This window comes from Buteo buteo, chromosome 15 (genome assembly GCF_964188355.1).
Source record: "Buteo buteo chromosome 15, bButBut1.hap1.1, whole genome shotgun sequence".
Classification (NCBI taxonomy): Eukaryota; Metazoa; Chordata; class Aves; order Accipitriformes; family Accipitridae; genus Buteo; species Buteo buteo.
This window is the reverse complement of record NC_134185.1, coordinates 24,529,774-24,545,621: the sequence shown is the minus strand read 5'-3', so window position 1 is coordinate 24,545,621 and position 15,848 is coordinate 24,529,774. Positions and strand designations below refer to the sequence as shown.

Below are 15,848 nucleotides of genomic sequence, written 5' to 3'. Positions count from 1 at the left end.
CATGAGCACTTATTGGAATGAAGCATTATTCAGTACACTGGCAGCAGAGACAAATTAAACATGGATTTTTCATAGTGGTCTGGAGACTAGTTTTTTTCTGGAGGTTTTTTAAATCTACAGTAGAGAGATCTCTTTTCCTTGTCAATAGTAAAGCTAATGTGAACAATCTCTTTTGTACAGCATCTGCCTTCATTGTGAGTAATAATGAAGATCCAACTGGTTAAAAACAGTGAACAAATGCAACTACACACTTCAGGCTTTGCTTCATAAATGTGAGATGAGCTGCAGCTTGGCACTGTAATTATGAAACAATGGAATAACAGAAGAGGCTTTGTACGTAAGGATCCCAAGCTGCTTGTAGAAGAATTCACAAGAGCAGCAGGCCTGATTTCTCTATTGAATTATTAGACCTTCCGCATCAGCATGAACTTCTAGCGCTGCAAATTTCAAGAGCTCAAAACTTAGCCACTGATGCTATGAAACCCAGAGATTGGCCTCAATTTACAAGATTGTTCTTCAAATCACAATATTGCTCCCCAAACCCCTCTCCTCCAGAATCCAAACTATTTCAGACATTGAAATGAAAACAGTTCGCTTCAAATGGTCCCAAATTGTTCTCTGTTGTTTTCTTCCTTGCTGAAAAAATGAATGAAGAGAAAAGTTTTAGGTGGGACATTCTGGTTTTGCATTCCTTAAGGGAAACTAAAGAAAATGGAGAAAGAGTCACAAAACTGCTGGGAGGAGAAAAAATAGTCTTTTTGTATGGCTGATGGATTGGGTACTTTTCTAGGATAAGAGACCTGAAAATTCAATTTCCTCATCAGCCAGATGGGGTTTGAACCTAATACCACCACTTACAAGCAAACATGCCCCCTTTCCGTGCTGCAGGGGACAGGTCTCCTCTGAGCTCTCCTCTGGAGTGATTACTTTGTTCAAAATACTGAAACTATTCATTTGAACAGAGCATAAGGGAAAACTGCTGTAGCCTTACAGCTAGGCTGTTCACCCAGCAAGTAAGAAACTCAGTTTCAAGGTATCTGTTGTGGAGCAGTTAGAGAATGGATTTGTGCTTGAAGATGCAAGAACAATTGTCTGCTCTTCCTGAAAAAATGGGGATGCATTTTGTTTAAAGAGGAACAGGGAGAAAGTTTGGACAAGACAGCATGAATGCACTCAGCCCAGGGCAAAAAAATGCAGTGCAGAGTCTTTATAAATAATTATTTTAATACAATATAATTACTTTTGTGAGCATGAAGTCCTTCCACATTATAAATCAGTATGTAATAGGTGAAACAATCCCACCACAATATTTATAACAGCCATGCTGCATGGAATTTTAAACTTCTTGGGTTTTATTGTAATGTCTTCCTAGTTTAAGCATCAGTATCCATCTCTTCCTTGGCTTGCAGAGACATGCCATGCCAAAACTTGTCATTTATTGTCACTCCATGAATAAATAATAGTACCTTGCACTTGAACAACTTGTTTCTTAGAATTGGAGAGTTAAACTCATCCTGCTGAGTGGTCCAAGAAATTCTTTTTTGGTGTGGTGATTCCTGAATCTAAATTGTTTGCACTCTACTATTTTAAGCACCGGCAGAGATGGAGTGTTCAGAGACAACAGTTATGATAAATGTACTGCGTAGTACCTCACGCCTTTGAAGATTGGCTGTGTTTTCCTTATTTATATCTTCTGTTTGTATAACATAGTCAAGCGCCTGGTCTAATGCCTCCTCCAGGTCTGACAGTTTCACATCCTGTTCACTGAGCTGCTCCAGCACATCAGACACTAGAGATCTAGTGTCGTTGTACCTCTCGTGAAACTCTTCAACTTGCTGTAGCACTGGGAGAAAAATCAGAGGCCGCTGATTAATCCAAACCTTGGATTTCTGACAAAACTTACCTGTGCAACAATTTCCATTGCTGTTACTCAGGGGACAGTAAAACACAGTTGTTAAGAGCTCACTTGAGAGGTCATACACCTAGATTTTAATTTCCCCATCTCTTTTGAAAAGGAAAGATACCTCTCATTTTAGTATCTCATTTTAATCCCATTGATTCCCCCTTTCAAGTAGCTTTTCCCAAAAGAAATTAGGTTTGGCTTTCCTTGCTCTTCATTTGTTTTTCATTGTCACAGCTAACCAGGCTATTCTGGAGAAAGCAGTCCTTATTGTGCTGGGGCTCTGACTCATGTTCACCAAGCAGTGAGAATTCGGCTGCCACTCTTACCCATACCAGCGGTTTTTCTCTCTCTCTGTTGGAGTTCACTGTCCCCATGGCAGAGCTGGCAGGAGGGAAGGAAGACGTTCACACGAGCAGTTCTAGCCCTGGCACGAACCTTCCTAAGCAGCTATCGCTGAGGTGCTGCAGCGCACAGGCACGCACAGACACACGCATATTTTTCTGCCCATTCTGCCATGGGGGCAGCAAGCGCCAGCAGAGACCTGGGGCCGGCATTTGGAAGCAGCGGCATCTTCAGTACACCGGTCGGTGCTTGTCAAACGCCTGCTGGTCCTTCCCAGGGGCTCAGCAGTACATCCAGAGCTGCTTGGCCTGTGCCAGCTGCACATCAACATGTGGGTGAATGGAAAACAGTTTTAAAACTCACACTTCTCTGCTGCGTCTTCCTCTTCATCTGCAAGTTGCCTCTGATTAGTAAAAGGCTTACGGCGTTTGATCTCCTTCAGCATCTCCTCAGCCACACTCAGCTTCTGGGAAATTTCTTCAGGGCTGAGCTCTTGTTGAATGGCATAGTATTTCATCTTGCTGCTGATCTCTGTGGGAAAAAGGAACAGATGGTCAATCCAGCATGGCTACAGCGAAGTAAATACTGTGGAGTACTTTTACTTTTGTGAATCCAGATCATGTTGATGGCAAAAGAAAGTTTTAATTATCTTCCAACTTTATAGTAGGCAATTATGTTTAATCCAGTCTTAAAATTAAATCTGTAAATAAATCACACTTTCTGGCATGTGTGGGGGTCTCGTCAGAAGAGGATGCGATTAAGCGGGCATGGGTTGTGTGCATTATTTGGCTTGGCATTTCTTATAGGCTGGGATCGTCATTTCATTCTGAGTTCTGTGGCATGCAGCAGGCTGGGGCTTTTGTCCCGGATCATGGTTTTTTAGTGCTGCTGCAAAAATGGTATGTTTATTAAATAACAACAACGGCAAGGAGACTGGAGTAACCTCTTTTTCCATCTGAAGAAGTTTGTGGCACCCTGAAGAGGTAACATATGGCTTCTGGCCTGGCGCTGCCTAGCTAGTTTGGAGATAGATACTATTTCAAGGCTTTGGTCTCAGTTCAAAAAACGCTGTTGGATCCCTGCAGCTGAAATTGAGTTTACCCGTCCCCAGTGTAGGCATTACAAAGTTTACCCACTTCACACTCCCTGGCCTCAAATACCAGTCACCTCCTCTTTTACGCCCTATGATGTGAGTAGCTTTGGCTTGCATTCATCACCACTTTTGTGGATAACCAGAGCTGGCAAAGCCAGCACTATGCATCTGTAAGGTCTTTATAAAAAATAGATGTGTAGTTGTGGCACAACTGATTCTTTGGCAGAGTGTCTTTGTATGCAGTTTCTTGCTGGTTCCTGAGCTCATTAATGAAGCTTTAAAGGCTCATACTAAGCAGTAACAGATCACAACCAGCAGCTCCATGGATTTCTTTTTCCTTCTCACGCTGGCACACACACATGCATGTGTGCACACATACACCTTCCCTTCAGTAAAGAGCGGCTTGCCTTCTACAGGGGTGGTGCCCCTGTAGAAGAACAGTTTTCAGCATGGTGGAAATAATTTTCATCTACTTGTTTCCAGCTGCTTTGTGGGTGAACAAGCTCACTCTTTTTATTCACAGCCATGAGTGTTGCTTCTCTTATCATAGCTCAACCTGCTTGCGTCATTTGTGTGCTAAACTAGATACATGTCTGCCTTCTGTGGTTCCTGTTCTGCCCCAAACCAATTAATAATACAAAAGGATGATCCACAGAAATCAACCAGTGATTGTTAGTGACATACAATGAGGCTTATGCTGACACATCTGCTCAATAATTGTAGAAATAAAATGTGACGGATGGCCAGACAGTCAAAGGTGATTTAGAATTACAGGTGTAAGAAGGTACTACAAATGTAACACCCTATGATGCTGGTCTCACCCTGCCTCTTTTGTGTGAAGGGATATGTTAACTTAACTATGTTTGTGGAAATAAAGTAATGGCTGAAGCACCCATGGAGATAAGGATAAACAAGGATAACAGTTGATATGTAACCACTCTTCCTTACACAAGTTGCCACAGACCTTGCGATAATTGCTCTAAGACAGAACTACTCAGGTCTGTTCATCAAGTATTTCTATTGAAAAAGGGCTGTTTAACCTCAGGTGCCAGTCAGCCTTTCTATTCTGATGCCATATGCAGCTTTTGTATACTGTTGGCTTTCCCAGAGACTGGGGGAAATCAGTGTGCTCTACGGCAGGATGGAGGCTTTCATGATGCAGGTGTACAGATGACAGGGATGTTTCTGAGTACATTCCCTTGGGGTTTTATTGCTTTCTGTAAGTACCAAATAAGAGGCTGGAATTGGTTTAATCTCAGTTTTATATGTCAGCATGATAATGATATGTCATAGATATTCCAGATGAAGATAATCTTCTCTGACTAGGAAACCTTTTTTAAGTGCAGTTGTGCTTGGGAAGGTGTTAACTGTTGTCATTTATCCTTTGATATATAGGACAGTAAAAATTCTTGAAGATGCAAGAGGTTTCACAGGCTCTAAATAAAAAAAAAATCTTAATCTGAGAAGGTGTAAAATATATACATTTACAGTCAGAAGAGAAGTTATATTTTGAAATTTATGCTAGTTCTAGAGATGCTTTTATTACTCTAGCATGTTGCCCAAGGATGAACTTTATAAGTTTTATCTGCATCCCCTCACATCATATGGACAGAGGAACCGGACACTGAGACAATAGGTGACAGTTTGTCCCAACATTTTAATGTGAAAAAGCTCTTGGTTTCACTCTTTTCCTAATTTTGGGAGATCTTCATCATCATGTTTACCTCTCCTACTGTGAAACACCATCACTATAACCGTTTCTGATGGTCTGCTCTAGCCACATGGTTTACAATTCTGCTGTTCACTTTTACTAGAGGCAGCGCTTTCTTGGTGGAAAAAGAAGGCAATGAGAACGCAGTTTTCCAATTCTATTTCTGTATTTCAGAAAAAAAAAAGAACAAGAGGACAACAGCTAGTCTGTAATGCTCTGTAGATGTGACTGGACCCAAACTCAGTTGGAAATTCTGGTCAGATGAAGCAATAAGCAGCTTTTAGTATCTCATTTCTAAAAGAAAATCACCACCGCCTCCCACACTGAGCTTGGAGAAGCAGTAAGCTCACCAAATTATTTATTATTTGGCATCCTTTTCTTTTTAGAAGCATCTACATGAAGTTTTATAAACCAGCACAATCCTTCTCAGCAACAGTTTGCTAAAAGGCAAAACCTGGATTTAAAGTAACACTCACTGGTGTGATCACCAGAGTTAGTCAGACCTAACTGACTGCCATGGGTTCAAAAGGGAAAGCACAGTTTAAAAAAAAATCTGTCTAGCTATTTATATGACCTCCATTATTTATCAGCCAGAGGGGAAAAGTGCACTTGCATGAATCTGCTGACAAGTAAGACACAGCACTCTCATTGCCCATCCTGTGCTTGTGTTTGTGGCTCCATCCAGCCCCAGCCTGATACTGACTCTTTTTTTACCACAAGTGTATATAAATACGTTGAGCAGCTATTCAAACAAACTCAGGCTACAAGCTGAATTAGCTTGCAGTATTTCATGTAACCCTATTTGCTATTATTTTGCTCCACCAACAAGAGAAAAAAGAAACAGAAGCTCTTGTTCTGGGTGTCAGACCAAGACAACCCATGGTGTCAGCTCTCTTAAGAGAGACAAGTTTTTGTCACGGCATTGCAGGCTGCAAAAGAATTATGTGGGGGTTGCTTTGTGAGAGTGCCCAGGTACTAAGACATTTTTTTGCTGAAGGTTTCATTAATACATGCTTGACACTGAGCTGAACCAGAAAGAAATCTGTTTACCTTGAATGTTATCCCTCATATTACTGAGCTGCTGCACAAGCTGAGTAGCACGGTTGTTGGTCTCCATGGTTTCCTTCTGTACTAGTAGGCCTTTGCTGGATGCTTCATTTCCCTATGAATAAACCATGTGAGCTAGACATTAGATTTCTTTTCAGATCCATATGCATGTGTGAGGATGAGCAGTGTAAACACACATTTTGCTTTCTCCTGATGAGCATGCGAAAGCCCATTTACCATATAAAGTGGTATTTACAGAGATGTTTGAAGTGAAGGGCTGTCTTGGTATTTTCAGAATTGCAGAGTGAGAGATTAAAATCTGTCCCATATTTATCCATCATTTGCTGCAATCAAATTGCCATAAATTATGTACAGTTGTAAAACTCCCATCTGCTGAGTCTCCTAGGCATTCAGCGGGGCTGGCTCATTTTGCTGGGTATGGTGTTTCTGAGTAAGCCTATAGACTGAAGAACAAGGTGTCACGCTCACAACAATTTTTAGATCGGTGTCTCCCTCAAGTGAGGTCCCCAGCTCTGCAACTTGTTAAAATTAAGAAGCACGAGGATTCAAAATACTCTGAAGAGCATAGCCACCCTCTTATACTATATTACGTTGGAGGCTGTACTCTGCATTATGTTCCCTTAGATGTAAGGGAAACGAAGAGTTACCGTGTCGTCGTAGTTACCATCTTTCCAAGAAGGTCACTGACTTTGGGCATCCTTAGATTTAATTTTCAGTGGTATTTCCCAGGAAAGAGAAAAAAATATGACTGCAGTGCCATCGACATTTCCTTGACCTTCTGTGTGTGTGGGTGTGCGTGCATGTGCACGAGTAAGTCCGCACTGCACGCTCGCCGGTGGCAAGGTGTTTGATTCATGGTCCCCATTGGGGTTGCATCAGCAAAAATTCCCACTATAAAATTAATTTCTGGGTTTGGGGCGCTGCAGCCGCGACCCCTGAGGCCGGCTGGCTTCTTGCTGGGGGTTTGGGGAGGCACCAGGTGGCGCTTGAAGGCAGAGCCAGGGACCGAACAGCAGGCTTTCTAGAAAGGTCTTAGTCTTATTTCTCTTTACTTGGGGTTTTAGCCTGTGAAGAGCAAGCACTATGCTTTTTTAGTCTTATTCCTTTACGGAATCAGGGTTTCTTTCTGTTGCTCAGCATCGCCACTTCATGTTTATTTTAAGCAACTTGTTACTGTTTTTACACACGCCTGCCTTGACATAATACTCTTTCCTTGCCAAATTGTTCTTTAACTATTGAACACATGGGGAATTGCTGCGACAGGGAAACACAGCTGCGTGAGTGAGGGGTGCTCTTGGGGACCCTCAGATCCCCACTGATGTACAGAGGTTCATCCTGGAATTTGCTAAGAGCGAGCCCAGGAAGGAAAAGGTGCTCGGCTTCCCCGAGTCTCTGCCAAACATTCGGGACTGAGCTACGTGCTGTTTTACTCTAAGATCACCCCAAGCAGACTCAGGGAGTTACAGGTCACATTTATTCTTCTCATTTAGCTGTAGGATTTGCCTACAGTTGGTGCATTCATCCTGCCTTTGGGGTTTCGGTCAGAATCTGCAGCAACCCCTCAGACACGGGGACGTGCACGTGAAGTGCTCCGGATGGAAGATGCAGCATATCTCTGCAAAACCCACACAAGGCCCTAGTACCCGTTTTCCATAAAAGTGCCTTGAAAGAGCAAAAAGTTCAATATATTCAGAGTTATTACTGTGGTCTTCCTTCCACTGTGGGAGTTTGGGGCCATTATTTCCCTGCCTTTACAAGCAATCACAAGTATTCATGTGGAACAAGCATTAGAAATAACCAGGGAGAAAAGACCAGAGGAAACGCTGAATTTATTGGTTCAGGGAGAGTCAAACTGAGGAATGAGCTAAGAAATCCCCAGGTACTACTGAAGATGACAAAAACATTGTTATCTAAAATTCACTAAATATTCCTGAAAAACCTACAGCCTTAATCATCCTGCCTAACAGCTACATAGAGGGACACTGAGGTGTGTGAGCTCTGCCAGATTTTCACAGCTGCAGAGGTGTGTGTGTGGGAGCTGATTTAATCAAACCTCTCTTGAACACAGGCATAGTCCATGTAATTCTGCAGTGCCCTTTCTGCTAAGTAAGTGCTGCTTAAATACACCCAAACCCAAATTTTCTCTTCCACCTCTCTGTACGGTCCTTTCTCCTCTTCCTTGGTGGTTTTTTTACTCTTGCCTGCTGCTGTATTTGAGTTTTAGTCTGAGGTATAATTTCAGTTTGTCTTGTGAAGGAATTGGTAAGTGAATATAAGGTCTGGCATTTTGCAATAAGCATGAAATATACTTTAGTCCTAGTACAGCTGTGGTTATTTCTGAGAATAACATAGAGTGATGTATCTCACTAATATATATATATCTTAGCAACAGAAAGATGTTTAATAATATCTTTTTAAAATGGAGGAGAAGCAATTCTGAGCCCTATTTCTCCTCTTAATATATATCATATCAGTATTCTTCCAGGGTGCAATGAAAGTGTTATGTGAGCTGAGAGCAGATAACCTTAATTTTATAGCCTGGCAATTGCATGTGGATGCAACATTTATGATTACAATTGTGTTAAAATATATCTTGAGTGCTGATCAGGCTCCCATCTCAGTGGGTACATGAAAAACCTTTTAAACTGGTAGTTTTGTAACGTATTTTGAAGTGTCTAATCGGGGATAATTTAATTTTATGAGGGCATCCATGTAAAATAGATATAGTACAAGTACTCCCAAAGTCAATCTAAATTAGTTTAGTGTTGGTTACTTCGCTTAATTAGAAATCAAAATGTGAAATAGAAAGGCAGTGTGTCTATCTCAGATCAAATGTGTAGATCCTGCGGGAAGGCTTTTTGTGATTGGTGACAAACCTCCAACCACATTCAACAGACTTTGGCCCTATATCCTTCCTTTTCTGGGAAGAAGACTTGATAGGTCTTTTATGCTTTTAATTCAGAGCTAAAGTAAAATAGAAAGTTTAGAAAAAGAAAATAAAGAGTTCTCCCAACTATCTTTCAGGGCACTCCCACTCTTGTTTGGTGAACCTAGAGGTTCAGGCTAGATGTTAGGAAACATTTCTTTATCAAGACAGTGGTCAAATGCTGGAACAGGCTTCCTAGAGAGGTGGTCGATGTCCCAAGCCTGTCAGTGTTTAAGAGGCATTTGGACAATGCCCTTAATAACATGCTTTAACTTTTGGTCAGCCCTGAAGTGGTCAGGCAGTTGGACTAGATGATCATTGTAGGTCCCTTCCAACTGGAATTATTCTACACTAACCTCTTGGGCCAGCATGCGAATATGACAAACCGCAAACCCTCGGAGCTGTGGCAGGGGGCTATACACAAACCTGTTCATCAAGTGTTGCTGCCTCTCTCAGGAGATCATTCATTTCATCTGCAGCATCATCAACCTGGATGGTCCAAAGCACAGCATGGTTCTTTTTTTTGGCCGTTGCCTCCTGTGTGTTGCAGAAAAAAAGTTAGTGCATCTGAAAACAAATTATTTCTCTAGTGAGGGTAGGGATTGAAATTTACAGGAATGGAGTGGAAATTCATAGATTAAAATTACATTGCAAAATAAAATATCATCATTGTTTGTACCTGGAGATGGGTAGTAGTGAGGTTCAGGTCATTCAAGCGCTTTTGAGCTGCAACACCTGTAGAAATGCTCAGTAAAGTCGATTTGCTTTCATCAATAGCCAGAACTGCTAATCGGATGTCATCTGTCAAATCCCAAATACATTTATCGCAGCCTGATAAGAAAATAAAAGAGTATAATTTTTCTTTAGTGTTTGTGTCAGTTAGCAGCAAGTATCTTAAATTCACGTTATAGCGCTCTTGCCCCATAGTGTTCTCTGTCATTGATGGATCCTGATGGATACTCATTTTTCTTTCACTTTCATCCATCCTCTTCCAAGGTCCTATAATACAGTCATGATGCTTCCAGCTAAGCAGCACCAGATGGAATTGCTCTAAGCGGCTGCCCCAGCAGTTCCATAATCAGTAGGGAAGGAGACAGAAGAGGTATTTCCTGGCTATTCCCTAGAGGTTCTGCATATTTGTGGCCCAAAGAACAACAGGCAAGGGTCAAAAATACAACTTCATTTTGTCAGAGCCCAAACCTCTATATTTAAAATGTAGTGGTATGAGGAGTGAGGATGTCCAGCAGATGGGCTCTTGGCTGCCTATTTGATTAGGAACGCAACTTCTAATAACACAGTTATAACACGTTTGGAATACACTTGCGCAGAATGCTTGCAATACCACCTTGTTTTTAGCGACATTGGTGCCACGACTAAATGCAAGAAACTTAGGTGACTGTGAAACACAGATTCCTACAGAAACTTTTGCTTGATTGATATTATATAGTCTGTAGTCTTGATGGCAGCAGCTCCCAAATGTTTTCCTTGTGGTTGCACTTCCAGGCACACGACCCCTCTTCTTGGGAGTCGGTTTAGGGACAGATGTGTGCTACATGGTCTGCCTTATACCACAGGCATAGTTATACTAACATTTTAAAAAAATCAGTGGCTGCCAATAGTTACAATGTAGTGCTTCTGGAAACTCCCCAGGCTTCCTATCATTGGAACAGGAGAGGGGATAGTGGAAAAGCAACTGACTGATGGATATATGTCAAATTGTCAACAGCGACAATTTGTATTAGATGTACAACTAGAAAACTGGAAAATACATGCAAGGTGGCACAGATAAAGTTGTGACGGCAGTTTTTAGGGCCAGAATATTATTTTGCATGCACTGTGTCTCAAAGTCTATAGAAGTGGCTTTGGTGATACTTCCCTACTGCTCTGCAGTTTGTACCTAAACATTCAGTTTATCACAGAGTTGGACATATGCATGTACTCAGTCAAGCAAGTGAGAACATGTTTAAATATTCAGTCAGTGGGGCATTGTGCATATTCACATGTTTAAGTGCCCTGTCAAAGTGCTGAGCCCACTGGAGAACCGAGCTCTTAAGTTAGTATTTGTAAGCATCTGAATAGAAGAACAATATTAATTTTTGATGTTCTCATGATAATCATCTTACTGATGGTTGGGCAGTCTGTGCCAGTAGAAACCTCAGGGCTGTCTGCGAGGCATTCTCCAGTCTCGCTGTCACACATTGTCCCTCCACAGTTACATTCTGGGGGAAAAAGAAAGGATTTTTGAAAGAAGAGCTTCAAAATGTACAAGTAACTCATCTTTCCCCTCCCAAGACTACCGAAATGATTATACGCAGGATTGTGCATGGATAGTCAAACCAAAATCAAGGACCTCTTGGACTGAATTTTCCTTCAGTATGTAGAAAAAAGGTGTTTTTTGCACTGGAGGGACCAGATAAAATAAAAGATAGGAAACAGAACCAGAAAGCCTCTGCTGAAATGATTTGTTCAAAGCCTCCCAGCTGGTCACAAGCAGAGACAGAGAGGCCAGAGTTGCCCAGCTGGGCCATTGGCATCACTGTCTAGAGAGGGTGATGTTTAGGAGGTGGGCTAAGAAAAGTGGTACAACTGAAGTCAATTATTGGTTACAAATCTCTCCACAGCTCTGTGGAATTTATTAACGCTATGTCAGGCTGCCACTAAATAAGATTTCCAGCTATCAGGGATTGATAGTGGACTCCAATTCCATCATCAGCATGAGCATATCAAAAAGTAAATATCTCCTGCCACTTACAATGAAGAATAAATGAGGTTTTACATTTTTTTAAACTTGAGTAAGCTGCATTTTAATTGCCAGCACAAGTGGCTTCTTAAAAAGTACAGTTTTAAATCTAAAGTGTCTCTTTCAAGGTTTAACTGGCCTTTTAAAATATAGTATTTTAAAGATTAAAATATTCTTGGAACACTTTGATAGAATAACAAAAACTCAAGCAGAACATAAGAACAGCACCAACTTCTGTGGAATTCATTTTGCTTTTGTTTTTTATGGTTTCAGCAGAATCTCATGTAGCAAAATTTTTTACTGCCATTTTATTGCAGCTCATTCATAGTTCTCTATGAATTACCCTTGTTTTTATATTCAACATTACACTGTCGAGGAATTATCAGGGAAAATGTGTAATACAGCTTCAAAGTCAACATGATGCACTAACATTGGAATAATTTTGTGTAAGTGAACCAATGTTAGTAGAACTACTCAGTTTTTGTACTAATGTAAGAATAGAATTTGATTATTAATTCTGTGGGGCAATCGATATTTTGAGCTCACCACAATCTGTATGAACTGGGTGCCTCCCAGACTTTGGATCTACATTTTTTTTAAATTTGTTATTTCTTTTGTTAAGAAGTGAAAGAAAAGTCTCAGTTGAAAGCAGAGATTTCTCTTTACCTGTGTCACAGGATGTAGGCTATCCCCAGGTGGCAAGATTACAGTTACAAGATTAAAATTTGGATGAGATTGGTGCTCAAGAAAATCAAATTGTGTCTTCTTATTTAAATGGATAACTCTTAATTTGCTACACAAATGCTTATAGTAAATTAATTTCAAAAGTGGTCCTGACAATTTGTCATCTACTTCTTTAGGAGGTACCACATTTTTAGTAGGGAATTAAGACTTTCAGTGCTCCTGTGCCTTACTGGTGGAGAAAGCTTCTAAATTTCTCTATTTCTGAGGGACATTTGTGGAAAGCTTTGAAATGTGGCTAAAGGACATGTGGTTAAAAAATGCTTGGAAAAAAAGCTGAAAACTACTGTCCACAGCTACACAGATTTTGTCTTTTGCTCAAAAAAAAAAAAAAAAAAAAGAGGTGATCTTTGCTGGATAGAGCTTTTTGCTCATTGAGTTCTCGTGCATTTTTTTTTTGTTCTGTATAATCTTTGAGGTGCTCTGTGGAAACCATGTACACAGACTCTCTTGTTTCTTACACTAGCTTCTCTTTCTGTATTTTTGTATTTCAAAGAAGGTATTTGTCTTATTTCAGAGTCAATATTTTTCTAAATAAGAGTTCCTAATTGCTCAAAAACACCAAACAAAGTATAAGCTTGCCTTGTAAACTACCCGAATAGTTTGGATGTTGCGGATGTCTTGAGTGGTGCATGCAATCTACGCAATACTGTCAGGTACAGCACATTGTGTTGTTCAGCAGAAATGATGACATGAGAAGTGTGTAATTCTCTGAAACATAATACTTCAAAATCAGGATTTGCTAGAGTCAACTACAAGATTAAATTCACTCCTAAACAGAGAAAAGCTGTACTTCTCACAACATATTCAAGTGCCCAGGCACTTTTTATTTTTAGCAAAGATCAAACACTACAAGGAAATCTGCTAACGAAGAGAATTACCCAGCTGATTTATGGTCTGCATGAAAAACCTCTATAGAGAAGTCCTGTGCACCATGAAATCCCACTTAAACTGTACCTCAGAAATGTAAATGACACTGAGGCACTCTGCCTCTGATTCCTGCAACTCCTTAAGGGTGCAAACCAGAACTATACTGAGGTGATAGAAGTTTGACTTAACTTCAGTTTAGAAACTCTCTTGTTCAGAGATGCCTTCCAAAATTATGTGTTGCAGAATCTGCTCAGACACTTGGAATGCCCTGTAATCCTCAAATTCTGGCACAGCTACTCTTAGTTGTTTGAAGCTCTGCTTTTGCACGTGGCCAGGGCACGATTGATGCAGTTTGCTGAACTGAAGTGCTGGGTACATTTCTCCTGTGTCATGGCATTGAGGAGTCGCAAACTTGATCCCGTCATTCCTTACGGGAGAACTGCAGTTAAATCATCTCTGGTGAACTGAATTAGGCAATGAAGTGCATAAACAAGGTTTGCTTTTGCAACCTCAAGATCACAGAAATGTTGAATTTCAGGGATGTCTTGGGTGCCTAAATGCAGGCAGGAGGTGGGTTTTGGGCACGCTCTTCCCTACAGCCTCTGTCTTTTTGGCTGGTTTGGATACCTGGGAAGGGTTTTGGAGTTGCTGTGTGTGAGCATCATCTCTCTCTGTTCAGTGTCAATGGAATTTAAGCATGTGACTTAGCGATGTGAATTATATCCTGGAGATGGACACTCAACTTCTAGCTGTCACCGGAACACAAAACCAGAAGGGACCACTAGTGGTATCATACGCGGTCCCCTACAAATGAAGACAGCAGCACAAAGGCCGCCTGTGTACAGAGCATCCTCACAACCTTCATCCTGCAGGTCCCAAAACACACCTTAACACTGTATTGTAAGCAAAAAGCAAAGTCCAAGCATACAGTGAGTTGCAAGAAGGATGTAGGTTTGATCAAGACATTGCTAAGACCTCGAGGCTTGTAGCTGTGTACCTTGAGACCCCAGAGCACTTCAGAGGTCCGGGTTGGCTGCGTGCTTTGGCTGTGTCTTACCTTCAAATCAGGCTGAGAGCTAGGAGTGATCTATCTCCCCCATTTTTGTTCTGGTCCTTGAGGGAAGGACCCTGGCAAAGAGGTTGGGAGGGAGCCCCAAGGTCCTTGCTCTGAGCATCTGCATTTTGCCTTTAGCAGTGGCTATTCCTCGGTGCTTTGAAAGAGGATGTAATCTTGTGTCTCAGAGCCAAAGCAAGGACAAAGGACATGAATCCAAAGTCCTATTTGTATTGAACTCCATGTAAATTAGGAGAATAATTACATTAGAGGATGTAAACCTCTGTGACCCCTCTGTGTAGGTATGTCTTGGTAAGATCCTCTGGGTAACACTTTACTAGACCCTGGAAATACAGTCATCTCTGGTGTGGAAATACAGTAACCAGCAAGATTACACAGACACATGGGAAATGCAGAATACATTACCACTGTGAAAACTAGCAGAAAATGAGCAGGGATTGGGTCAGGACAGGAAGGACAATCCTGTTCCCATAAAAAATGCTTTCAAGTCTTTAAGTGCCATCAGTCTGAGTGGTCATGTTGGGCAGCATGTGGTGTGAACAAACACAAAGGTGAAGTCTCTGCCCAAAGAAATCTTAGACACCCTTATTTAAAACAAGGTGCCGGACACAACAGTGCCTACATTCATCCTGCCCAGGCATTTGAGATGTTGGAGTCTGGGGTCTGAGACTTTCTCGTGGGCAATGGAAAGAGTGCTAGAGCCTGGGATGGTTCAGCTGGGCAGGCATCCCACTTATCCCACCAGGTAGGTGGCTGGGAGCACCCCTGCCTCCCTTGGCCACAGGTGTCTGATGACTGATTCAGGCATCTCCCATCTCTGGGAGAGCATCCATAGACCACGCCGTGCTGCATTTTGCTCGGGTCTGCTATGCTAAACTATAGACAATACCTGTACAGTTTTTAGCGAATCTGGCATCCCCGTAGTAACCCGGAGCGCATCGTTCGCACTTGAACCCGGTGGTGTGGCTCAGGCAGTTGCGGCACTGGCCTGTCACTTCATCACAGTCTTCAAAAATCAGGTTTGGGTCCGAGTTGCCACTGCAGTCGCATTTTTTACAAGTACTTCCAATTAGCAAGGGGTTCCCATAGTAACCGGGGGCACACCTGAAAGGAAGAGCAAGCACAGCAATGACGAGCAATGACATTCCCATCTGCGGTACTGTTTTTTCTCTGACCCTATTTATGTCACCAGGAATTGATGTCGGCCTGCAGCTACTAATGAACAGAAGGCAAATTAGGAGCTGTATTCCTGCAGAGGCTGTTTTGTGCTCTAATCTCAATCTGTACAGTTATATATTTTTCCCTTCTTGAACACTCCTGGTATCTCAATCACACCAGTCTGCATTTTTGTGTGTGTGTGTGTGTTTTTAGCAGTAAAA

General features: G+C 41.6%; 1 protein-coding gene across 1 annotated transcript in view; it reads right to left on the bottom strand.

Moving 5' to 3' along the window:
• Nucleotides 1-15,848, bottom strand: part of LAMA4 (laminin subunit alpha 4) — a 107,600-nt gene that overhangs the window by 46,983 nt on the left and 44,769 nt on the right. Inside the window, exons 5-11 of the mRNA XM_075046773.1 lie at nucleotides 15,359-15,573; nucleotides 11,167-11,262; nucleotides 9,723-9,874; nucleotides 9,470-9,580; nucleotides 6,100-6,211; nucleotides 2,609-2,776; nucleotides 1,650-1,843 (exon numbers count right to left, since the gene is read on the bottom strand). Coding sequence (XP_074902874.1) covers nucleotides 1,650-1,843; nucleotides 2,609-2,776; nucleotides 6,100-6,211; nucleotides 9,470-9,580; nucleotides 9,723-9,874; nucleotides 11,167-11,262; nucleotides 15,359-15,573 — 1,048 coding nt within the window. The remainder of the gene's footprint in view (nucleotides 1-1,649; nucleotides 1,844-2,608; nucleotides 2,777-6,099; nucleotides 6,212-9,469; nucleotides 9,581-9,722; nucleotides 9,875-11,166; nucleotides 11,263-15,358; nucleotides 15,574-15,848) is intronic.